This window comes from Diabrotica virgifera, chromosome 2 (genome assembly GCF_917563875.1).
Source record: "Diabrotica virgifera virgifera chromosome 2, PGI_DIABVI_V3a".
Taxonomy (NCBI): Eukaryota; Metazoa; Arthropoda; class Insecta; order Coleoptera; family Chrysomelidae; genus Diabrotica; species Diabrotica virgifera.
This window is the reverse complement of record NC_065444.1, coordinates 137,802,766-137,830,176: the sequence shown is the minus strand read 5'-3', so window position 1 is coordinate 137,830,176 and position 27,411 is coordinate 137,802,766. Positions and strand designations below refer to the sequence as shown.

The 27,411-nt window shown below is 34.8% G+C and overlaps 2 protein-coding genes across 2 annotated transcripts; one reads left to right on the top strand and one right to left on the bottom strand.

Moving 5' to 3' along the window:
* Positions 1-6: 6 nt before the first annotated feature.
* LOC126879645 (uncharacterized) lies at positions 7-7,344 on the top strand. Its single transcript, XM_050642835.1, has 3 exons — positions 7-356; positions 1,807-1,997; positions 4,679-7,344. Exon 3 carries the CDS (start codon positions 5,189-5,191, stop codon positions 7,262-7,264), a length of 2,076 nt encoding a protein of 691 aa, XP_050498792.1. The 5' UTR covers positions 7-356; positions 1,807-1,997; positions 4,679-5,188; the 3' UTR covers positions 7,265-7,344.
* An 18,874-nt stretch (positions 7,345-26,218) lies between these two features.
* Positions 26,219-26,692, bottom strand: LOC126880806 (uncharacterized). The gene has a single exon (XM_050644868.1). The coding sequence runs from the start codon at positions 26,690-26,692 to the stop codon at positions 26,219-26,221; it is 474 nt and encodes a 157-aa protein (XP_050500825.1).
* Positions 26,693-27,411: the final 719 nt, after the last annotated feature.

Sequence of the window (27,411 nt, the reverse complement as noted above, 5' to 3'; positions counted from 1 at the left end):
ATACGAACCTCGGATTGGTCAATTGGTCCTAATATAAACGTCATTTACGAGTCAGAGTCAACGTAACCTCAAATTTTTATGTGTTTCAGTTGGTTTCACTTTTGTTTATTTTCCTTTGACTGACCGTTTGGTTTAATTTTCTTTGCGTTGAAGCTTTTTGTAGTGGATTGTTTTTACAAGGTTTCTACTTGTGGGTGTACTTTTGTTATTTTATATAAAAAATAAAATCAGAGTTTGGCGTTATGGCATCCTTCCCAAATTTTCCAAAAGACTATACATATGCATGGAGTGATACTACCAGTGATGAAATAATAACAGTAAAAGTAAAGGAGATTAGTGATGAGATAACTGCTAAGGTAAGTTGCATTATGTTGATTTTGTTGTTTTACAATGAAATTTTAAAATATATGTTTTTTCTCTTGGTTTTCCTCCAATTGTTAAACAAAAGGACTGCAAAAATATGATGGGGTAGGGATTGAGTTTTGAGTATATCATATTATTATATCAACTTCATACACCTGCAGTTAAATCAATATAGATTTAAAAATTTTTTTGTTGGAATAGTCTTGGGTTTAGGTTTCTTTTTTTGCATAAAGACTATATGTACAGGACCTTTCCTTATAATTCGCAACCCCTCTACGCTACCTCCCTTATTTGAGGAGATAGAATAAAGAAGTTTCATAGTTTCACATGCATCATTAGAATTTCATAACACCAAAAAAAAAAGCTTCAGAAGTTAGTTTTTTAAATAGAACATCCTGTAAATTATTTCATAAATAGGAAGATTATTTCATGCTGATTTCAAAAATATATAATTTGACTTATAAGTTTCAAAAATTTATAGTTATATATATAATTATCTTCAGCCATTTCCAAATATTTAGACTTAAAATCTTTGGGCAAGCAGGCATGATATTTAATTTAACAGATCTTGTTTTCAGGCTCTAGTCCTCATAGCTGTAGTAGGTAATTTTTGTCAAAGGTCGTACGTTGATAGTGGGCATATTCAAAAGTTTTGTATAAATAATTAGAGAAATCAGCAAAAATGGTCTTCCTATTTATGGAATAATATACAGGGTGTTCCATTTCACAAAATGCAACTTTATTCGAAAAAACCTGATGCTTTTTTATTTTTGCTGATACAGTAAAACCTCCATTAACCGATATAATTGGGGGGAGGCCGTTTCGGATAACAAGAATTTCGGTTAAACATGACATTGTTGGTTGTATTCTTCTTGTACCAATTTACGCAGTATTCTTGGTCAAAGTTGGTATTAAAAAATACTATGAGGTGATTTTGTAATGTTTTCTTTAATATGTAAATGCTGAATAAAGCAACAAAATGAAGGAGAATGAACATGTTTAAATTGTTATTTAAATAAATCTATTTTCTATTGTGTTTTTCTTTGACAATGATGTTTTAGTACAAACATAATAATTAAATAACTAGGTACAGTAATAAAAAATATGTGTTGTATATCTATTTAATTGCGTTCTTTCATAGTTGTATGAAGGTAATGTTGACGATGTTGACAAATTAACATCGAATTTAAAAATTTACTTTTTATTGAAGAAATCATTGAAACTGTCAGCCGTTTCGGTTAAACGATGTTTCAGTTAAAAAGGTTTCAGTTAACGGAGGTTTTACTGTATGAAATTCTGACAATTCGACTTTGAAAGTTCAGTTTTCAACTTTTTTATCTATCTGCTCAACTGAAGCATATAGATATATTATAAATCAAGGGTTTAATTTCAAATGAAAAAATAATTTGAATAAAAATTTAAATTGTCTTTTTTTGTTTGTAGGAGTGGATACAAAAGTGGTCTGAAGCAACTCTGATGACCTGGAGAGTTATGCGAACATATCCTAACTCTGGCAAAATTAATGTTTACAAGGTGGACTTGAGGTGTCAGCATAACACTGACAAAAGAACTCAAGGTATAAGATCTACCAAAAATACAAACTGTCCAGTTACATTATCAATTGTTGTAAGAAGGTAATAAAATTACTGCATTAGTGAACAAGTGCTCTATTAGGTTCTTTCCAACACACACAGAGACCCTTCATTGTACTATCAAGAAACCACTTGATAAATAAAATGTTCTGGCCTTTCATCTACAGAGTGGTTTAATAACCATACAATAATATACAGTTTTCATGTGTGTTGGAATTACCCTATTATTAACACTGTAAACTTTTGACTTCAAGTATTATCTCGCAGAACTATTTTTTTCCAGAAATAATTAATAAATAAATAATGCACATTAGCTCAGTGAAATGAGCTACCATAACTTACTTATTCCTTTTTACTCTCCATGCGGAGCATAGGGCGTCAACTGTCTGCCGCAACACTTCTTTTCCATGTTTCTACGGGTCTACCTGGTCTTGTGTTTCCATGTGGTGTGTATTCTAGGGCTTGCCTCTCTATATTTGTGTCAGGTCTCCTTAGTGTGTGCCCCATCCAACTCCATTTCCTTTTGCATATTGTGTAATATGTTATTAATTCAACTCCCATCCTCGTTAGTTCTTGTCCATAGCTCTTAGGTCGATATGCAGTTTGGCCAGTAAAATGTTAAGAATCTTCCTTTTATTTATGAACACCTACATCTGTCTGATACATGTTCTTGATACTTTCCAAGTTTCTGCTCCATATAGTAACACAGTCTTCACATTGTTGTTGAATAATCTATCTTGCTTTTTCTTGTCATCTGATGTGACGACCACATTTTCCTTAGCACATTGAATGCGTTTTGAGCTATTCCTATTCTCTGTTCTACGTTCTCCTTTATCCCTCCTTTGTTGTTCAAAATACTGCTCAAGTAGTTAAATTTCTCTATTGTTTCTAATTCCGTGCCTCCCAGTGATATTTCCACTTCTCTTGGTGTATTTATTTTCATTATCTTAGTTTTTCTGACGTTTATGTTAAGTCTGACCTTCTTCCCTGCCTCTGCTACTTTTTCAGTTTTGCGTTGCATGTGTTGTATTTTTTCTGTTAAAAGGCATATCATCTGCAAATTCCAAGTCCTCAAGTTGGTTAAAAAAAATAAATATTTGCTATAATATTATATTATCTATTATGTTGTTTACCCTTGGATAAGAGTGTAATGTTATAAACATGACATCTTTATAATTTTATTTTCAAATAATTATTAAATAAATTATTTTATTTATTAGGTATTTGTTTTATAAATATTATAATTTTTATTATTGTATTTTCTTTAATATTTCATTAATAATAATCTTCTCTATTTGTTTTACCTGTTTTCCCATTAAAAACTTGTTTGGCGTCCTCTGTTTCCTATCTCTCTTTTCATCTAACCATTCAGTCATAATACATAACACGCTTATCCATCTTTCTATACTTTAAGCTGTCATTTTGACGACAGTGACAGCTACCTCCATATTTCTCACAATGGAGGTGGTAAAATTAATTTATTTAAAAAGATGAGCTAATAATACCTTCATTTATTTCAACGGAATCATATCCTGGGGTAAGAAATTCATTATATCTTATTGTATTCATAGTTAGCCTACATTCACAGTTTTTATAACCTTTTTTTTCTGTATCTAACCTCAACTGTTCACACGTATTTGTTGGGTATTTTGTATTCTCTTTATTAATATGCATGTAGAAGTCGAATAATTCAACTAATAATAATAATTGAATCGGTCATTGCGAAAACAATCTAAGTCCATATTTTTGGTAAAAATGACATTTCGACGCCATGATGTTTTTAAAATTTGAATCAACCATTCCGCATAAAAACAATGCCAGTTACTGTTTATATTGTATGTTTAAATATTGTATGGTAGGTCGGTATGTTTTTCGGTCAGTTCGAAAACAACACATGTCCTTTACTTGCGTATTATGACTGTCTCTTGCTGACAATAAAAAAAAAGGTTTTAGTACCAACATTAAACATCATGGTTCATTTCGAAAACAACATAAGTCCAAAAAATTAAAAACTTAATATTAAACAAATTAAGTCACATTTAGACTTTTTCTTGTATATACATACATAATATATCTAAATTTCTATGTATTTTGACTGTTTCTTGCTGAAAATAAAGAAAAACCGTTAAAAATTATGGATTATTTCGAAAACAACATGAACCCACAAACTTAAAATCTAAATATCAAAAAAAATATGCAACATTTAAACTTTTTTTGTCACTCAGAAAGATGCATTTATAACCCAGAATACTTATAGAAAATATAGTATTACCTCGGAATATCCAACTATTAATGGAAAGATTTTTACGTTTCCTGAAAAATTTACACATTGTAACATATATTGTTTTCGCAATGACCGATTCAATTAATAATAATTTCATTTAATTTGGGCACGCCAGGTTTCCTCAACACGAATCTACCTTATCAGCAGACTCTTCGAGAAGTGTACAGTAAATTGAACCTGTAATTACAAAAAAGAAATATGTATGTCTTTGTACTCACTTTATAACGCTTAAAAAATTACGGGATCTGGATTTCAATGCATATTTTTTTTATAAATCTCGTATTGAAGTTACACGTGAAGTTAGTCGTATTGATGACAGTTGAGGAAACATGGGCGACCCACTTATTTTACCCCTTGCCATCTGCTAGTTTTTTGAATACTTTTTTGGCAAGGTACTTTTTCTTTTTGATGTCAATCTAATACACAGTTTGAGTTCTAGTTTTTGGAAATAAATCGAACCTTTCCCTCTTCGGGAGCCTAAGCCTTCATCATCGGTGATGACAAGGCAGGAAGGAGATGATGGATGCATCTCAACATCTACAACAAGTCAACAGCTGTACCATCCGCCATCAAGAAGATCTGCTTACCGTCAAATACCACAAGCCATACATAAGTATAACTCAGAATTGTTAGCTTTCGGCAAGATTTTGAATATATATGTTATTGAATTTTTGAAGTTATATTTTATTATATCTTTGTTGTTAAATAAACATGAGTAGTTAGAATATTATTTTGTTTGTTTCCAATCCAGATCTGCATTGTTCATATTTTTGATTAGAACAAGACAAACACACACCTTGAGAATCTGAGCTATCATATCATAACTAACATAGTTGATTGAAATATTATTTTTGAATAGTATTTCAACTAGCTGTGGTAGCTGGTCGCGACAAGAGTATTTTTCTATTTTAGGTTCATCAAAAATTCGAAATCCAAAAAAGAAGATCCTATGATTATTAAGGAATTTCCGACACTTATAACTATAAAAAACAAACACAACCATGAATTGAATACTGCTGCAGTTTTGAAGTACAGAGATGTCTCCAATGAAGTGAAAGAAAAACTCATTGATTTATTCCGACAAGGACACAACCCATCATCAGCTCTAAATTCCCATAAATTAGATTTAATGATGGAATATGAGGATAATGATTATTATCGAATAGCTGCAGATGGAAAATTCTTGCCCAGCATCTCAATAGTAACTAAACTGTTTGAAAAAGAATTTAATAGTAAATATGGCAACCTAACTGATAAAGAAAATTTTGATCATTTAGAAAATTTACTTAATGAATATGTAAAGGTACATAGTGCAAGAGCTGGATTTAGTTACACCACAGACAAGGAACATTATTTTGTTGTTTTGTGTACTCCAATAATGTTAAGAATCCATAAAACAGTTGTTCAGACGAGTGAAGTAGTTATGGTTGATGCTTCTGGTGGAGTAGACAAACAAAGGCATAGAATATATTTTCTTGTTACTCCAACAGCTGCAGGAGGATTGCCTTTAGGAGTCATTATATCAGATTCTGAAAAGGAAAGTGTTTTTCTGGAAGCTCTTACATACTTGAGAAATTTAGTTGGAACTTGTGCTTTTAATTTTAAAAGACATCCAAAAGTATTTATTACTGATAATGATTTAAAGGAAATTAATGCTATAAAAAAAGTCTTTCCTGAATCAAAAACTCTTCTTTGCCAATTTCACATGTTAAAATCAGTATGGTCCTGGTTATGTAATCAAAAGCATGATGTAATGAAGGAAGATAGGCAAGAAATCTATTTTATGTTCAAAAATTTATTGTATTCAGCAAGTTTGAATTGTGTGAATGAAGCCTTTAGCAAACTTATTTTCTTTACCATCAGTAAAGGTTATCGAAAATTGAATCAATATTTAAACAATTTATGGAGAAAAAAAGAGACATGGATTTCATATTATAGAAATGCATTGCCGCTTCGTGGGAACAATACCACAAATTATATTGAAATAGTATTTAGGATTTTAAAAGACTGTATACTAAATAGAACAATGGCTTTTAATCTTACACAATTAGTGGACTTTATCCTAACTCGTTATGAACTGTACTTGAAACAGAGACTAACTGATTTTGGCAATGGAAGATACTCTAGTTCTCTCCTTAAAAAAATGCTGCCATTCAAAAGTAGCAATGACTTTTCTGTAGAGAAGCAATTTGATACACCAGACATCTATAAAGTTAAATGTTTACAGGAAGAGCAAACAGTAGACATCATTAGAGGAATATGTACCTGTAGCCTAGGTACTTCAGGAAAAATGTGTAAACATTCATCTGCAGTAATATTCTCACTTGAGAATGACATAAAAACTGCATACAATTTGGTGTGTACAAGTACCAAGAGGGATATGCTATATATAGCTAATGGTATTCGGCCACCACCAGAATGGTTTTCCCCATTGCAAAAGAGTTTAGACAGCAGTATTCAAACACTTCCAGAAACATCTGGGACACAAAAATATACTGAATTACTTGCAGAAGACCATGGAAATGATGCTGATTCTGGAGAATCTCAAACACTTTCTGACCAAGAATTAGCCCAATTAGAAACTCTTTTTGACCGAATAAAAAATGGAGCTAAATCTAATCCCACTATATTCGTACCTGCGATCCAGAAAATGTTATTCAATGCCACCAGTTTTGCAAACACAGAGACAGGTTTGGTTTCTGCTCTCTACACTTTTGGAAGTTACAGTGGAGTAGAACAAAAAAATAAGAGAACTTTGAAATCTACAAAATCTCGCAGGTCTCATCGAATAAAAATTGGAGTACAACCAACTGCTATTGGACGTCGAAAGTATTGTTTGCCAGGAAAACGAAAAGTAAGTGCTGGTCGGCCAGCAGGATCTCGACTTACCATAGAAGCTTTACAGCCACACAACTATACCACTTTTGGCCATTTACCTTCTAGGAAAAGAAAGGCTCCTCATAATTTGGAAAGTTGTGTATATGACAATAAATCATTGGGTATGACAAAACAAGCCAAAATGTAATATAAATATAAATTTTGACTATACCCTTAAATTAAATTTTATTTTTTCGCTATATAGATAGTAGCAACAAAAATTATTTATCCTTTTTATACCCCCCTAACAAGGTCCAAGATTAAAATTAAATGAAAAAATGTTGAAACAAATATATATAGTAACTGACATGAAACTTACACCACAGACAAACAGATTCAACCCAATAAACACGCTAGTAAGGAAAATTAAGAGAATTTAATGCATAAGTTATTATTTATGTCTTTTATGTAGTTTTGGTTAATCTTTTTTATGTCTTTTGGTTGGTGTTTCATTGGAAGTTCCCCCTAAATGTATAGATTCGCCACTGATACGTTCCTTGTATTTGCAGTGTAGCGCTGTTAGTTACTGTAGGCATAAGAGACTATACTCCTTTTCTTTAATACTAGTAAACTATAAGATGCCAAGATCTAAAAAATTCCTATTATAGTCCTCTTCAGGCGAAATTGATGTTTTTTGTTCTTGTAACCAAGAGTTTCACGTTTCACTCAAAAGGTTTAACTGATTTTCTAACACTCAAAAACAAATTATATAGTTTCCCCGTAAAATCCAGTAATTAAGATACCTATATTTTTCCAAATTTGATATTTTTCAGTATAACAGAATGGCTAAACTAAAAAAACTAGCATTACACATGATTAGTCTTCGTCTTCAGTTAGTATCAGACAGTTTGTTAAAAAATGAATACATGGTATTCCCTTCAAATTGCTCCGTTTATCAAAATACATATTTGGAAAAAATCCACCCCATACCACTGAATTCTACTTAAAACTGTATAGCTAAATATTTTTAAAGGGATAGGCGCAAAATCTCGGTCCAATGCTATTTAAATGCAGTCTTTTTTTTCGAATCCTGAGAAAACTAATGAATATTCTTGAAAAATTTAAACGCAGAATAAAAGATTAAATTATTACCGAGGGTCTAAAGTCCCTTAGAATAAACAAAAAGTTTTTTTAATGAAATATTTGAAATTAAAAATCACTAAATTTTCTCTTTTTTTTTCACCCCTGTAACTTATTAAAATAAATATTATAGAAGTTTTAAGGGACTTTCGGCCCTCGGTACTAATGTAATCTTTCATTCTGCGTTTAAATTTTTCAAAAATTCTTATTAGTTTTCTCAGGATTAAAAACAATGAATGCATTTAAATCCAAAAATAAGTTATGTGACATAGCCAAATTGTATTTAGCGCCAAATCATAATATTCCCACGATATATTTATCACCAATCGCAGAGCCGTATTTACTTGCCTATTCTATACGTAGTGGGATCGGCGAATATGCGACCACGCGACGCTACATAGATACTCGCGCGGCAAATTTGAAAATGAACGCAAATTGAACAGTAAATGGCCTCTCTTAAAATCTTGTAATGGAAAATTTTACCCCTCCAGGAAGACATTGTACTATGTTCATAGAATATCTTGTGGTAACTTTCCACCCATAATTTAATCAGATAGATGTTCACGGAATAGAACGGTAGTACCTATATTCCTGGAATGTTTTGTGTTGTTAGGATTAAACTTTTATTTTATTTATTCTTGAATATTTCCTATTGTTAAACATTGTAACCAATAATTTACAAATAAGATTTTCATTACATTACATAAAATCAAAAACATGTTTTGGATATTAAACTATATAGTTTGTTTATAATTGTAATAATTGTATATACAATTTTGAATTAAGATTTAATCTTTTCGATTTAAACTACAGTAAAACCTGTTTTACCGGCCCCCTGCAAACACCGGCCACCTGTACTAACGGTCAGTTTAAAAATTCTCCAAACCAATTACAGTAAAACCTGTCAGTAACGGCCACTAAAAATGAAAAAGCTATTGGCCGATATAGAAAGGTGACCGGTATTGCCAGTTTTTGTAGTCCAGATATAATTGGTTTGGGGAATATTTAAACCGGCCGTTAGTACAGGTGGCCGATTTTATCAGGTGGCCAGTAACACAAGTTTTACTGTATATCTAGACTACAAAAACTGGCAATAACGGCCACCTTTCTATATCGGCCAATAGTTCTTTCATTTTAGTGGCCGTTACTGACAGGTTTGACTGTATTTCATTAACGTAAAGTTAACGCGTAAGTTAATATTTTATTGAATTATTTTGCTATTTGATCCCGTAATTGGTATAATGTGTCCAATATAATATATAAGCGTTCATAAAACGTCCGTATTTCGTCCAGTATGGACGTTCAACGTCGGACGTCCAAAGGACGTCCATATTTATTCCGTCCGAAGGACGTCCAACGTCGGACGTCCAACGTCGGACGTCCAAAGTACGTCCATATTTATTCCTTCCGAAGGACGTCCAACATGGGACGTCCAAAGGACGTCCGTTTATAGTCCATGGACGTAAGGACCAAAAATGGACCTATTTTGGACGTCCAATGGACGTCGTGTGCTATTAGGGAAATATTACAACCACCATGTATTTTGTTATATTTTTTTGTCATTTCAAAAAATGTCCGTACTTAGATGTATTATTTTAGCAACAATTATTATTTATATGTTCACATTAAATACCAACAAAAATGCTTTTTGAAACAAAACAAACAAATATGATTTTGCTTTTCTTATATCATCATGAAAAAGTTGAATAATGCTGAAAAAGCAACTACTGCTATATTAAAATAGCTGGCCGGGCCATCTCTAATAGTCAATACCACGCCACGGGCCACGGACATTCCACCTCAATGGGCCACGTTGAAGAATCGTCTGATATGAAAAGCATTGGCTAGTTTATAATACAACGGAACGAGGCGACAACGAGGACGTGCACCATCTATTGTTCTACGGCATGTGCCCTCCACGTCCTGTCGTAAGATAAATCAGCCGTAATGCGTTTCCGCCTTGGCAGAAAAAAGTATTCGCACTTGGCAGTCGCGGACTCGTCGCAGTCTACGTAGAAGTTCACAGTTTTTCGATAACCACAGTGTAAAAAGAAAAATGGTTTGTGAGCATTTGAAAGAATTGTTTTTCTTGGCGGCTATGTTAGAATAAGAAGACATGAAAATTAAAAAAAAAAGAGAGCGTGACACTTGAGGAGTGCCGTCAGAAGTGAATACTTCTTATATATTCTATTATATTCGATTCGCTTTAATTCGATTCCATTCGATCCGATTCTATTTAATTTTATTTAATATAATATATTATATTATACAGAGTACAGAGTGTATGGAACGCCTCAATTATCTCGGAAACGGCTTGCACGATTTTTTTAGATTGTAATGGGATGGGTAAGGGTCTTTTAATGCGACCGATATTACAGTGGTATTTACATTGTTATCAGATATTCCGTTTTTCTTGAAATCGAATGAACTTTCTTATTTCAAATGGAACACCCTGTACATTTTTCTCGTTTTGAAGCCCATAAGGAATACTGATTATTTTTCATGGCATATTCCCTATACCTAAATGGCGCAATTTCGGAGTTATGACTACATTTATTTATGAAAAAATATAAAACAAATTATAAAAACAAATTTTTCGGTCTGGGCAGATAGTGTAGGAAACAAAGGTTGAACCTTGCAAAATGGACACAAGTCTGGTTTTATTTTTTTTCTTTTATATCAAGGGGTGCTTATTATAAGACTAACTTTTTCTGAAAAAATTTCGCCCCGGAACCCCCCTTTTCACCCCTTTAAGGGGGTAATTTGTGGTTTTTGCGGAACGTAGCCCTTCCTGTACCTTTTACAAAAAATTTCTTTCATAGAAATATGAAGAGGACTATATTTTTTACGATTTATTTCCCGACAGCATATGTCTATCATCCATTGTTTAGCGGGGGTGGCGCCCCAAAGTTAAAAGTTTTTAAAAAAGATGTTTTTAAAAAATATATATTTTTCACTAACTGTAACGGAAATTAAGAAGAAATCCTGCGGAAATTATTCACAAATAATTGATTGATTTTTTGGTATAGGTTTCACTTAAGGGTAATTGCCCTTTTTTTAATTACAGGGTGTTACATTTTAAAAAACCCCTTTTTATACCATCTGAACCGTTTATGCTAGAGTAAAAAGACTTTCAGCGATATCCATATAGGTTTCACTTAAGGGTAATTGCCCTTTTTTTAATTACAGGATGTTACATTTTAAAAAACCCCTTTTTATACCATCTGAACCGTTTATGCTAGAGTAAAAAGACTTTCATCGATACCCATGTACTGATGCTATTTACAAATTTGTATAATGCACCCCCATTTTTCCCCAGAACCACCCAAAAAAAAAGAAGAATTAATAAATAATGTGATTTTCTTGGAATCCTTCACACACAATGCCATTTATTAATATGCTTCATATATCATTTTGTGCACATTATTACATATTACCCATGTATGGACACAAAAAGCGATTTCCTAGTGCAACCCCTGTAGACAAAAAAATAAATAAAATGGGAGGTTGAAATTTTTTTTTGTTTTTTGCTTTTTGATCCATATGGGCATATGCTTCATCAATAGTGCTTTTCAAAAATATATATGGCTATTGCAACATCCCTGCGGAAACCACCCTTATCCTTGTAAATATACTGCAGAAACTACCCCTATCCCTTGGCGAGGATGTTTTTACGATTTTCTCATTACCTATGCATTCTTTTTAAACAAAACTTATACAAGGCTAAAGACCACTATTTACTCTAAAAAATTAGGTCCTATTCATTTTTTTCGTATAAGCAACCGTTACGGCACAGTGGCGCCATAAACCTCATTTGCTTTGGCGGGCCCAGTTTTGGTTTTTTTTTTCGTCATCTGTTCGTTTTATTGATAAAGTACTTATGTAAAATAAAACAACACAGTGTAACCTACAAATTATGACTTATGCTCATTCTTTGCGCATACAATCTTTGCGCCCCAAAGCCACAGTGGTGGCCCAAAATCAATTTTTGCATATTTTCGCCACCTACACGCATTTTATTGCATTAATGCTACCTTAATAGCACAATATTTACCTTTAGGTGGTCGCTAAGCAGTGGCGGATCCAGGGAGGGGTGATGGGGATGATCACCTCCCCTCCTCTCAAACCAAGTGATATTATATTCAAAGATTATAAAAATGTTCTTTTATTTTTATAGAAATTTAGCCAATTGGCACCCCCCTCTTAACGATGCTGGGTCCTCCTCTGTCGCTAAAGCATAAAAAGTACGACATTCTTATAAAAATAATAATAATATAATATAAGTATTTCTATAAAAATAAATGAATATTTTTATAATCTTTGAATATAATATCACTTGGTTTGAGAGGGGGGGGGGGGGAGGTGATCACCCCCATTGCCCCTCCCTGGATTCGCCACTGCTTAGCTACCACTTAAGGGTAAATATTGTGCTATTAAGGTAGCATTAATGCAATAAAATTCATCATCATCATCATGGCTTATTCACTCCTGGCGGAGTGTTTGCCGCCCTTTTGGGCTCTCTGATTCATTTGTTGCGGAGAATCAGTCCGCTGTTGTCTTTTATTATTATAGCAGCGTGTGTGACTTGGCTTTGTCTACAACTTTTCTCCATTCTTTCCGGTCCTTACAACGCTCCTTCCAATTGTAGATTCTCAGCTTCTTTATGTCTCCTAAGACTTGATCTCTCCATCTTGTTTTGGGTCTTCCCTTTGGTCTCCCTGTTGTTGGTCTCCAGCCAGTTACTCGCTTTAGCGTAGAGTCTGGGTTAGCTCTTTCTGTGTGTCCCAGCCACCTGAGCCTCTGCGCCTTCACGAACTTGATTATGTCTTCACCCTGGATGACTTCTTTAATTTCTTCATTTGTTAATCTTCTAAATTCGCCTACACTTATCCTCACCGGTCCCATTATTCGTCGAATTATCTTTCTCTCTAAGATTTCTAATCTCATTTCATCTTTTTGTGTTAGGCACATCGTCTCTGATCACTAGCCTGATTGCAGTCTTGTAAATTTTTAATTTGGTTGTCTTACTAATGTGTTTTTCTTTCAAGAATTTTTGGTAGTTCCAATAGGTTTTATTACCCAGTAGGATGCGTTCATTTATTTCATCCGTTCTATCATTTCTGCCATTCACCATCACTCCCAGATATTTGAAACGGTGTACTCTTTCAAATGTATATGCTCCAAGCTTAATTTCTTTCTCGATGTTCGTATTCTCTCTTGAGCACTTGAGGTATTTCGTTTTGCTTTGGTTTATTACTAGCCCTCTCTTCTTTGCTTCTTTATCTAGTATTAATATTATATTCTGCATGGTTTTTAAATCTCTAGTAACCAGTGCAATATCGTCTGCATACGCTATCAGTTGGGCTGAAGATTCGATAATTGTTACCCTAATTTTGGCTGCTCTTACTGCACCCTCTATGGCAATGTTAAATAATGTTGTTGATAGGGAGTCTCCCTGTCTGACACCTACCTCCATTTGTACTTCATCTGACGGGCCTTCCCTTGTTAAGATTCGTGCTTTGGATTCCTTCATCATCATTTTCGTGAGACTTACTAGTTTTTCTTGAATGCCTAGTTGCTTCATATCATTAATTAGCTCCTCCCTTATTACACTGTCAAAGGCTTGCTTGTAGTCAATAAACAGTATATGTAGATCTATTCCATGCTCGTAACTTTTTTCGACGATTTGCGTTACAATGTGTATTGCATCTATTGTTGACTTACCTTCTCTGAATCCATGTTGGTATTCACCTATTTTTGTTCTCGTTTCTTTTTCTATTCTTTGTCTGATCAAATTAGTTAATATTTTGTACATTATATTTAATAGCGTGATTCCCCTGTAGTTACTGCATTTCGTCTTGTCACCTTTTTTAGGGATTGGTGTTATCAGACCGCAATTCCAGTCGTTCGGCATGCGTTCTTCTTCCCATATTCGTTCTATCAGCTTGTGGATTCTGTGGGCTAGTTCCTCTCCCCCTTTCTTGAAGAACTCATTTATAATGTCGTCTGGTCCTGCTGCTTTCCTTGTCTTTAATCTGTTTATGGTCGCCAATGCTTCGTTGTATGAGGGAGGCTCTGATTGTTCTTCATTCCTATTTACTGTTTGTTCTTCATTTTCTGCATTTTCAGCATCGCCTTTCTTTTTGAACAATTCTCTATAGTGTGTTTCCCATTCCTTTTTTCCAATATTTGCCGGAATCTTCTTCTTATTCTGTGCTTTTATGTGTTTATATAGTCTTGCATTATCGTTACTATTAGCTTCGAGTTCCAGCAGTAAGTCTTCAATCCATTTCTTCTTTTTAGTTCTGCAACATTTGTCTGACTCTTTCTTTTTCTCTTTATAGTGTAGGAGATCTTCTTGTTTCCCTGTGGCCAACCACCTGTGTCTTGCTTGGTCCTTGCCTTTACTAGCTTGCTCGCATTCTTCATCGTACCAATCTTTTCTTTTATTGTCGTTCATTAGTCCTATCGTCTCCTCTGCTGCTGTTAAAATACTATCTTTTATGTCTTCCCATGTTTCATCTATGTCCGATGGTTTTAGGACTAGTAGTTTTTCTTCCAACTTAGTGCAGAATTTTCTGTTTGCATTATCTGTGTTTAGTTTTGACCTATTCCACCTCTTTCTTTTCTTTCTGTCGTTTTTGTCTTTAAGTATATTCAATTTCATGTCGCCTATCACCAAAATGTGATCCGAATCAGCATTGGCTCCCCTGTAGGACCTCACATTCTGTACAATTGTTCTCCATTTTTTTGAAATTAGGATGTGGTCTATTTGGTTTCCGTCTGTCGTTCCAGGTATTAGCCACGTTACTTTGTGCTCTTTTTGTGCTTGAATTGGGTGCTAATAATAAAAGTATTGGTTGCTGCTGCTAGATTACATATTCTCCTGCCATTGTTGTTCGTATTTTGATGGATCGTTTCTTTTCCTGCGATTTCTCTGTTCGTGTCTTTTTTCCCTATCTTTGCGTTAAAGTCTCCTAATAGGATTAGTATGTCGTTCTTTGGTATTTCTTCGTACAATTCTTCAAGTTTCTCATAGAATTCATTCTTTTCTTCTTCGGGAGCATTCTCTGTAGGTGCATATATATTAACAAATGTTAAATTTGCTTGTTTATTTTTCATTCTTATATATGATATTCTTCCATCAACCGCTTTAAAGTTAATAATCTTGTCTCTTACGCTATTACTAACTAGAAAGGCGGTTCCATTGCGACCCTGTTTGCTTTCTCCTGCGTAGTACATTGTGTGGTTTCTTCTATTGATCATCCCTTCTCCTGCCCACCTTATTTCTTGTAGCGCTAGTATTTCCATCCTGTATTTTGTCATTTCTTTTGCCAACTCTTCCATTTTGCCTGGTCTTAGAAGTGTTTTAATGTTCCACGTTCCTATTCTTATTTTCCTGTTTTTGTCTTTTATTTTATTTGTTTTTGTTTTGTTTTTGCGTCTTTTCTTACAAAATATTTTCATGTCCGTATTCATTGCCAACTCCGTTATACTGTCGCCGTCTTTTGTTATATGTTTTGTTAGTTTTTTGACGTCATTTTTATCAATTTTCCGCGTGGATCTATATCATCAGATAGGGGGGATCTGTCGTTTATTGTCCTAGCGTTACTCTTCTTCTCTTCAGGTTTCCTCCAGTAATTTACATCCATGCCTTCTAGTTGGTCCAGTGAGAACAGTTCACCATTTATCCATAATTTGTTGTATTTTAGTGCGGCTGTGTGTCCTTCCTGGCGTACCATTTTCATGTGCTGGAGAAGATGCTTCCTTTCTTGTAGTATTTTTTTCGGGAAGTCCTCATTGATATATATTTTAGTTCCTCTTAGGTTTTTAGCAGCCTTCAGAATTTCCATTCTCGTAGATTCCTTTTTCATTTCTAATAAGATGGGTCTGGGTACATTTTGGGGATCACATTGTCTACCTATTTTTCTCATCTCTACCAGTTCTTCATCTAGGTTTGGTTGTACGTCGATTTTTTTCATTATCCCCTTTATCTTATTTATCATCTCTTGTTCGCTTTCTGTTTGGTTTTCTTCGACCCCCTGTATTATTATGTTTTTTCTTCTGGCTTGTCTTTCCAGTAATTCAATTCTAACTTCTTGTTCCGTGATTTTAGTTCTCATTGCTTGGTTATCTGCTTTCAACTGCTCGTTTTCTTTATTTAATTTATCCAGGTCTACTTGCATTTTATCTATTTTGCTTTCGATTCTTACATTTCTTTCATCCATTCTCTCTAATTTTTCTAATATCTGCTCCATTGTACCGCGGTAAGGGGGTCAGCCCAATCGACTTGGCGGAGCGTCAACCCTTCTCAGCACTTTAAAGTTTTACTCAGATATAGATTTTCGTATTAATGTTTCGGCTTTATTGCAGAAATTTTTCAATAGCCGGCAACGTCGCTTTTATTTTCGACGGAACTTCACCTCTTATCGGAATGTTTTTGTCTGTTGTTTATTAATTGTTTGAGAGGTTATTATGCTTTTTGCAATGCTTACTCACTAGTTTCTGCTGAATTTTGACGAACTATTTTTATCGGGAGCACTGTCGTCTGTCTAAATTCACTATAGTTTGTTTGTATTAGTTTATTTTTCACTTTGTTACACTAAATTTTTATATTTTAATACGGAACGTATTTTGACAGCATCGTTCAAGGTCAAGCCTCGATGCCAAGTCCATGCAATAAAATTAGGTGGCGAAAATATGCAAAAACTGATTTTGGGCCACCACTGTGGCTTTGGGCGCAAAGATTGTAAAATGTGCATAGGTCATAATCTGTAGGTTACACTGTGTTGTTTTATTTTACATAAGTACTTTATCAATAAAACGAACAGATGACGAAAAAAAAACAAAACTGGAGCCCGCCAAAGCATATATGAGGTTTACTGCGCCACTGTGTCGTAACGGTTGCTTATACGAAAAAAATGAATAGGACCTAATTTTTAGAGTAAATAATGGTCTTTAACCTTGTATAAGTTTTGTTTAAAAAGAATGCATAGGTAATGAGAAAATCGTAAAAACATCCTCGCCAAGGGATAGGGGTAGTTTCTGCAGTATATTTTCAAGGATTTTCCGCAGGGATGTTGCAGTAACCATATATATTTTTGAAAAGCACTATTGATGAAGCATATGCCCATATGGATCAAAAAGCAAAAAACAAAAAAAATTTCAACTCCCCATTTTATTTATTTTTTTTTTGCTACAGGGGTTGCACTAGGAAATCGCTTTTTGTGTCCATGCATGGGTAATAATAACGTGCAAAAAATGATATATGAAGCATATTAATAAAGGGTATTGTGTGTGAAGGATTCCAAGAAAATCACTTCATTTATTAATTCATCTTTTTTTGGGGTGGTTCCGGGGAAAAAATGGGGGTGCATTATACAAATTTGTAAATAGGACCAGTACATGGGTAATCGCTGAAAGTCTTTTTACTCTAGCATAAACGGTTCAGATGGTATAAAAAGGGGTTTTTTAAAATGTAACACCCTGTAATTAAAAATAGGGTAATTACCCTTAAGTAAAACCTATACCAAAAAATCTCTCACTTATTTGTAAATAATTGCCGCAGGATCTCTTCTTAATTTCCGTTACAGTTAGGGAAAAATATATATTTTTTAAAACATCTTTTTTAAAAACTTGTCAACTTTGGGGCGCCACCCCCGCTAAACAATGGATGATAGACATATGCTGTCGGGAAATAAATCGTAGAAAATATAGTCCTCTTCATATTTCTATAAAAGAAATTTTTTGTAAAAGGTACAGGAAGGGCTACGTTCCGCAAAAACCACAAATTACCCCCTTCAAAGGGGTGAAAAGGGGGGTTCCGGGGCGAAATTTTTTCAGAAAAAGTTAGTCTTATAATAAGCACCCCTTGATATAACAGAAAAAAAAATAAAACCAGACTTGTGTCCATTTTGCAAGGTTCAACCTTTGTTTCCTACACTAAGATACTATTTTAGGTTCTTTGGATCCTTGGGAACAAAAAAGGTTTTCGGTAATTTTTCTCTATTAATCGTTTTCGAGTTATAAATAATTTGAAATTGAAAAAAAAATCGAAAAACTACGATTTTTAAGGGTCAAAAACACAAGTAAAAAAATATTAATTTGGAAACTACGAAGTATCTAAATTCAAGTTCAAACATTATTTTATCAATTCCCGCTAAATAATTTGGGCTTACTCCATTTTAAAACATTGTTCATTTAGGTACATAAAATAAATTAATGATGGACGAGTCTATTACTTACTATACTTTGTTTCACGTTAAGAATAGAATTACGTTTATGGAGATCAGTGTTGCAAAACCTCTAGGGCACGGGTGGCTAATCGACTGCCGATATACCATTCATTCTAATCAGTACGGCGTGGCATCGGCGCGCTTCTATCGTTCATAAGAAATACATGGGGCTATCTCCGGAATGTTCTATTATACAGTGATGAGAACGCTAATAACCGGCAGAATAGCTCAAAAGTTGGAAAACATAATACATTGCGAAACAAAAAGAGATGAAACTAGTGGAGGTGGAAATTATCGTTATAAACGTATAAATTAACATTACATTACATAGTTTCCCACCTTTAGACGTATCAGAGGAGTATGACAACTGTCACTATGACAGTAGAATTTTATAAAATACTCCTGCCACAGACGTTTGAAGGTAGGAAACTATGTAATGTAATGTTATTTTAGACGCTTATAACGATAATTTCCACCTTCACTATCTTTTGAGCTATTTTGCCGGTTATTAACGCGCTCATCACTGTATAGTTACTCCCGTTAAAAGTAGAAGCCGTTATAAATATAAATATAAGTAAAAGTAAGTTAATCAATTCGTTACAAACTATACTCAAACTCAAATTGTATTTTTAAACATCTTGTTTATTTTTTATAATAATTAAATTCACTATCAAAAATGATATTTATTAATTAAGGGAGTGCAATTAGAACGAAAAGATACAATGTTTCGGAAAAAATCAAACAAGGGTATATTTTTCTAAAACTTTTTTTGTTAGTTTATAAATATGTTAAAGTAAAAAGTTCTACTCACAAATTTCGCCGCTAATTGTTTATTAATTGTTTAAACAATAACAATTGTTTTGTATAAATAATGTTAAGAATATGGGTGAATTCATCATTTTATTTTGATAAAAAATATTTTTATTTTAGTTTTGATTATGCTGAACCCGAATCTGACATTACAATTTGCAAATTCAAAATGGCGGATAACTTAAAAAATAGTTGTAAAATGATAATATCTTTACAAAATGTATTTATTTCTACATATATTTATTTTTGAGAGCTTTGATAAACCTAACTCAAATGTTAACATTATAAACTATAAAATGGCGGATCCAAAATGCGGATTTTCTAAAAAGAACATTTTTCTAAAACGTTTATTGTCTTTATTTTTAACAGGTTGTTGAATCTGAATTAAAGATTAAAAATTTAAATTTCAAAATGGCGGATCCAAAATGGCGAATATTTAAATGAAAAACGAGTAGAATCCAATCAAACAAATATGGAATTTCATTCTTAAAAAAAAGATAAACAAATAATTTTCACAAAAGAACAAATTATTCAAAATCTATCTCTTCAATATTCAAAAAATTGTTGAAATGGGATCATAAATAAAAAAGTTATTCTTAGTAAAAAGCTCTACATATTCTAAGACTTTATCAGTTCTAATTTTTATCAATTTTGTACAAGATATGTCGATAAATAAAAATTTCATTAAGTAGTATACCTATATTTTCCATAATACTGAAAATTGTTATTATGGAAACTTGTTCAGAATTAAAAACGATGTGTCAATATGCAATTACACTCTTCTAATCGAAATATTGTGAACTATAAAGGTACATATTTATTGCGCGAAATATAATTTTTTGACATAAATACCTCGTATAATAATTGATGGATTTGACCGTTACTTGATGGAAGTTCATTTTATCTAACAATAAAACACTGAAAACGTTTGTTTTCTATACTTCCACAAAATTTATTATAACTAAGTGACTACAGCTGTTTCGGCAGAGTGCCTTTCTCAAGTGATATAGTTTACAATGTGTTTGCCTTTTTAAGTCTTCAACTGAAGAGGTTGAGGAGTGGGGAGCTGTTTGTCTCGAGTTGGTAATTCAGAATTATATCTGTATTTTTCAGTTTATTAATTTCCATAGATTCTAAAAAAGATAGCTTAAGGCCTTTATTTTGAATATGCAGAATTTGGAACTCTTCATTGAAAGAATGATTATGATCTAGAAGGTGAAGTGCGTATGTAGAATCTGTTTTTCTATTCGCGATGTGCAAGTACTTGGAAGGGAAACGAGAAACGACCGTGCGCGAGTCGTGGAGAAATATTGCAACTAGCTTAAATAATTCATATTGTCAATTGAAATTGTCAAATTGACGTATATTTCATAGCTTCTGTCATTGAAGCAGAAAAATTATATATTGCTCCACAATATCGATATGATATGCAATTATTATATAAAGGTAAATTTAATTAATTGTATTTTGCTTGCAGTACTGCATTTTAATAACTAATTTTATTTACTACATACAATTGTTTACGTTTGCATAACATAACCTGCATCTTGTTTTTTCTTCTTATTATTTTTTGGACTATGGCCTTGACAATTATCCAGTAACCAGGACTAATATAATTGGCCGATATAATTAAAAGTGCGAATAAAAGTACAGAGCGTAGAAATAGGGGTCGCTTTGCCGAACTTGCACGGTCCCAATTGTTGAATGCCCTTTTGTGTTCTGCTATCCGTTTGTCAAAAGTTCTGCCAGTTTGACCGATGTACGTTTTCGGACAGTCACTGTAGTTGCTTTCTCTTTCGGCATTTATTGTTCTTAATATATTTGCTTAAGTTGTTGTTAGTTCTGAAAGCTGGTGTTATTCCTTTCTTTTTTATGTATCTGGCTATTTTTGTTGTTATCTTGCCAGTATATGTGAGAGAGCAGAAGGTACTGGGTTCTTTCTGTGGTGGTGGATACACTAATTTCAGGGTTTCTTATGGAGTTTTTGGTTTAAAATTTTGTTAACTGTTTGTTCGTTATAGCCGTTGTTTACTGCTATTTGTTTAATGATGTTTAGTTCTATCTCGAAGTTATTTTTTGTCATGATACATAGCATGATACATAGACTGACAGAAATTCCCATGACAAAAAATAACTAATAGGTAATTTAAAATTTAGTTTGTCTCTGACGTATCTGTCAAACTCAAATTTAAACAACGTATATGCGTTTTTGATACATACAAACATTATAATTTATTTTTATGTATTATTTGAATATAACAAAATTTGTTTAAATCCAAATAATAAATAAGTAATATAATTCCTTTATTCAATATATAAAAAAATAAGAATAAGAAGTATTCACTTCAAAACCCATGACAAAATATTGGGTACATCCAAAAAATCTCTTCCGGCCATTAGAAGGCGAATTTTACACATCATTCTACAGATTATGCAGAGACGAAATACGTTTTAAACAGTCGTTTCGACTGTCAGTCGAAAAATTTAGGCAGCTGGAAAAGCTGCTAGAACAAGGAATTCAGTTACAAAATACAAACGAATACTCAAAGTTGCCTTGTCTGTGACGTGCCCGAGTCCCTGTGTTGACGAGCACTATAGAGTCGATGGCTTGACAAAACGCGACCGAGACGTTTTGAGATCCTCATCAAAGACTGAATCGAGTCCTCATCGGGACTGCGCCTCGGCCGCGACTTTTAATTGCATCCATGAAGATTAAAAACAACGTTAAGAATCTGAGCTGGACTAGTTTGCAATTAGCCAAGTCGCGTCCGCGACTCTCTAATGCGTTTCCTCCTTAAAACTTTTTTCTTTGCAAATAGTTTTGCATAGCACCTTGCTATAATATTATGTAGTTAGTTACGAATACTAGAAAAATGTATTTTCCTTAAAGCCATACCGTTTAAACGCAAAAACACTAATTATTCGATAATGTATGCAAACTACATATATGTCAACTTGCTAATGTTACTATATAGTATTATATGAAGATTTAAGTACATGGTTTAAGGAACAAGTAAGTATGTATGTAAGTATGAGACAAAGTATTCTATGAGTCTAATAGTAAAGATATGTTTTATAAATCCAAAAATAGTACTGCTATTAAAGTGAGAAGTTGAAAATTAAAGAGCGGAAAGAAAATACAGGTAATTATCTGCCTAAGATACAACTTTACAAAGTTCGTGTTTCCTATTTTCTTATTATAAGTGGTAATGAGTTTTTAATTTCATGGGGTATTTTTTTTTAATTATGTAGGTAACTGATGCCTGGTTGCACCAACAAATATTAAGCTCCAGCTTAGCCGAGCTCAGCATATAGATAGGGCCGCTTTAAGTCTCACTTACTTTGCACCATAATTTTCGATTCTTAGCTAAGCACGTCTTAACTGAGACGAAATTTAAGATGCAATCCATTGTGGCAAGCAGCAAATTGATCTAAGACTCAACCGTGCAACGCGTATGTTTCGTAAGCTGAGCTTAAGGCACGTCTTAAGCTTAAGATCTGTTGGTGCAACCAGGCATAAAAAAATTAATGCATAACTCATAATTTAAAAAACCTTTTTGGTTTTAACTACATCACATCGTGAGGTAAGGGCTCATAATATGTTACTGACTTCCGATCTTTCCAATAAGGCTTGGTCTAAGAGCTAGCAACGTTTTCGAGTAAGTATTTTAAGACAGCTGATTTTTTAATATATTGTTCTGTCATCAGAGGCTCCACCCGCCGAGGCTTTGGAATTCCCAGCTACCGCTTTTATTTTTTAGGTGTACATACAATTTACAATGTAAGAAAACGAGCTTTGGTTTGGTTCTTTTCAGAACAACTTAGTGGCCCTTATGAACTTGTAGTAGACCTCTCGGAACCGCTTCCTGCATTACCTCAAGAGGTGAAGTTGTATTTGGTGGAATGAGTCGTGAGGTACGTCCACCCGTTCCCTTCGGGAAGGGTTTAGGTGGTTCCCTCTCCATTTTTTGTCCCTGTCTTCTCCTGTGTCTTCTCTCTTCCTGTTTTCCCTAATCCCAAGTACGCTCCGCGCCTGTTATTTAGCACTCCTAGTTGTCAATTTCCCTTCTTTTATTGGACATTATTATCGTAGCCATCTGGTTTTCTCTGGCATCTCCCAATTTTCTTTGCTCTCCAACATCTTATGAACTATGTATTCCAAGAACATTTTCTGCCCTATTTCTTTCCAGGATCCACCTCTGACATTCGAAGAATGTGTGTTCTGCGGTATCCCTTAAACTGCAGTAGAAGCATTCGTCTGTCTGGCTTATCTTAAATCGATGTAGATATTCTCTGAAACCTCCATGTCCTGTTAGCATTTGTGTTATAAAATAGTTGACTTGGCCGTGCTTTCTATTTATCCAGGTCCTTATGTCCGGTATCAAGCGTTTGGTCCATTGCCCCTTATCCTCATTCAGTGTCCATTTATTTTGCCATTGATCGATTATTGATCTCCAAACTTCTGCTCTGTTCTCGCCTTCTCCTACTCTTATTCGTTCTTCGACAAGCAGTTCTATGGGAGGTACCCTCGCTACTATTAGAAGGGCCATAGTGGAGGTAGTTCTATATGCACTGGCTATGCGTATGGCTATCTTCCTTTGGACAGAGAGAAGGACGTTTCTATGTACTTGTTTTCTTAGAGCCCTTTGCCATATCTCTGCTCCGTAGAGTATTATGGAATTTGCCACGGAGCACAGTAGTCTTCTTGTGGATTCCTTGGGACCTCCTACGTTAGGCATAATTCGGCTGAGGTTTCCAATTGCCTTGTTTGCTTTCTCTGCTATTTTGCGAACATGTATTCCCATCCTCATGTTTTTGTCCATATTTATGCCTAGATATTTGATGCTATCCCTACTCGTGACAGTATTCTCCAGTTGCATAGAAATGTCTAATTTTTCTTCCCGCGGCTAGGAGGACTATCAGTTTTTTTCGATGCTAGTGTTAGCTTCTTTCTTTGCATCCATTCCGTCACGTCTTCTATCACTTCACGTGATGTATCTTCTAAGCTGGCGGCATCTTGGGCTACCACAACTACTGCGAGATCGTCGGCATACCCAATCAATTTGACACCTCTAGGAACTGGTATCCTAAGCACTCCATCGTAGTAGATGTTCCAGAGGGTGGGCCCTAGGACGGATCCTTGGGGGACTCCACACGTTACTTTCATTTCCTTATTGTTTCCTATATATAGGATACGATTTTCTAAATAGCTCGCAAGAATATTAAAAACGTATGGGGCTATATTTCTACGGCGAAGTTCCTCAATTATACCCTCCCACGGGGCTGTATTAAAGGCATTCTGGACGTCTAGTGTTATCAATGCACATCGTCTTCTTCCTACTCTTTCGTTTGCCTCGTTCGCTATCTCCTGTACTCTCTTTAGTGCTTGTACGGTTGACTTTTGATTCCGGAATCCGTATTGTTCCGATGCTAGGTCACCAGTTTGAACGATCTGTTCCTTTAGCCTACCTAATATAAGTTGCTCGAAGAGTTTTCCTATGACATTCAGTACACATATTGGTCTGTATGCTTTATCGTTTTGCCCTGGTTTATTCTTCTCGATGAGTATGAGCCTTGCCTGCTTCCACGTGTCGGGAAAAACTCCAGTCGAGAGGAGCCTGTTTAATAATCGCAGCAGTTTAAGCGGATGTTCATTTGCCACGGCTTTGATAACTTCGGGCGGTACGCCATCCGGACCTTGTGCCTTCTTGGGTTTAATACGGTCGGTCGCCGTTTGTAACTCTTCTAGTGTAAAAGGTGGGATTTTCTCCTTTAATACTGGCAGTTTATTCCACCTTACTTCTGGATCCGAGGGAAAAAGTCGTTCTGCGATTTGGTATTGTTCCTCGTCGGACAAACATGTCGGTAATCTATGTATCCACTTGTCAGTAACTATGCGATATCCCTTGCCCCATACATCGTTATCGACCTCCTCTATAACTTTTTTCCAGGCATCGCTCTTGGCTTCCAGAATAGCCTTCTTTAGGGCTCGTCGACTTTCCTGATAGCGTTCGTTCAACAACAGTTTTTGTTGTGCGTTGTTTGTTCTATTTGCCCTGGTCTTGGCTCTTCTGCTTTGGTTGCAGGCAGTCCTCATCTCTGCCACCTTTTCTGACCACCAGTAGACTGGTTTCTTCTTTCCTCTACAATGTTTTTTGGGAAGTACCTCATCACACGCGCTGGTAATGTATGCCATGAGCTGTTCGGCTGTCATATTATCACTTCTGTTCTCGAGCTTTACGCCGATTCTATACGTGAGTGCTTGGATTTTATGCTCTACAACTCGCCATCCTTTGCTTACCGGTGTGGGGTCTTGATGTTTATTATGCTGTTTTATTTCGTAGATGATGCTCTGATGTGGGCTTAGGTTTTCTTCCTCCAGCACCTTCCAGTTGTGTATACATTTAGCTAGTTTCCTTGTCGAAAAGGTAACATCAATGATTGATCCGTAGTCTCCACGAACGAATGTAGGGGTATTTCCTTTGTTATGAACTATAAGGTTCTCTTCGGCTAGCCATTCTGCCATTATTTCACCTCTCCTGTCGTCTCTATTCGAGCCCCATTCAACTGATTTGGCATTAAAGTCCCCTCCTACGAGTATTTCTTTTTTATGTTTTTTCATACTTGTCCTAGGTCTGTCAAGAAACTGTGTATAGGTTTGTATATCCACATTAGGCGAGATATAACAGCTGTATATCACCATGGTGCCTATTTCAATCCATGTGAAACCTTTGTCTCCACCATGCTTAAGAACTTTAGTTTGGTTGTTGATTACTTTGATGGCCGCATCCAGATTTTGTTCTACAAACCAATGGCCTGTTATAAGTTTTTTTCTGTTCGGTTCAGAGATCAGGATTATATCTACGTTTTCTTCTTCGCACTTTTTGAATAGTAGGTCAGTTCCCGCAGGACTCCTATCGATGTTTACTTGTAGCAGTTTTGTATACATTTTTGTCAAGCTTACGAAAAGACACTATCTAGTCGGTCCCTCTTCTCCTCATTTTTCTCTTTAATAGTTCTCTGTATTTCGGGCACCTCATGGTTTCCGCTCCATGCCCTTTTTCATTGCAGAGGTAGCAGTTCTCTTCTCCGCTGCACTGTCCTCTCTTATGACCCTCTTCCCCACATCTATGGCATCTATCCTGACTCCCTTTTCTCTGGCACTCTTTTGCTATATGTCCTATCTGAAAACATTTCCTACATCTATCTAAGAGGTCGAGCTCTCTGATTCTGCATCGATTCCAGCCTTCGCCTATTCTTTTTTTCTTAGTGATAAGATCCACTGCATCATGTTCCATGGTGACAAAGGCGAATTTATACCCTCTTTGGTTGGTCTTTTGTGCTAACTTAATCGTCATGTCTATTCTAGAGGTTCCTTCTATATTTAACTCCTTTGTGATAGCCTCTCTCACCTCATCTTCACTTACCGTTTCGTCTATGTCGATTAGCATAAAGGTTTTCCCCTTCTTTTTAACATCGACCTGGGCTAGGTTGGTGAGTTTGGAGTTCAAGGCGGTTGTAAAAGCCTCCCTATCTTTGTCTTCTTTACCTTTGATTTTTAGGACTATGTTCCGAGACCCCTTTTGTACCTATCTCCTTTTTCATACTCCTAATGATGTCCGAGTATGTACTATCTCCCTTTGGTTTAACAATTATTGTTTCCTCAAGGTTTCTTTTTCGCTTAGCAGCTTCCCATTTTGGATCATCTTGAATTATCGTAGTGGCCCTGTTCCTATCCATCAGAATATTAAAGGTAATTCCTTCCTTTCTGCCAATGTGCTCCATGATATTTCTCGTATATACACCTTCCTCTATGATGCAGACGGCCTCTCTCCCGTTACGTTCTTTGATGGCCTTACCTATTTTAGCAAGGTTCTTTCTAAGGCTGTTTTTGCCCTCCATTGTCGAGAAATTTCCTATTCTAGTGGCATAAGTATACCTCTCTGTATTTTGGCCACTACTCTGTTCTTCTTCAATTATGCCGTTTACCGTGAAGCCTCCAACCATCTCACCAGGTTTAAGTATCTCTTCTTTTACATACTTCATTATTTGCGGATTTCTCTCTCTTAATTTGTTTATGACTGCTCCATTTTTTAAGCCGTCCTCTTTGATAACGATGACTAGATTTTCTTCATCGCCCGTCAGATTACCTCTAAGACGCTTGGACTTA

Coding starts and splice junctions, on each gene's coding strand:
- LOC126880806 (XM_050644868.1), bottom strand. CDS start 26,692: ATGCTAATCGACATAGACGAAACGGTAAGTGAAGATGAGGTGAGAGAG.
- LOC126879645 (XM_050642835.1), top strand. CDS start 5,189: ATGATTATTAAGGAATTTCCGACACTTATAACTATAAAAAACAAACAC.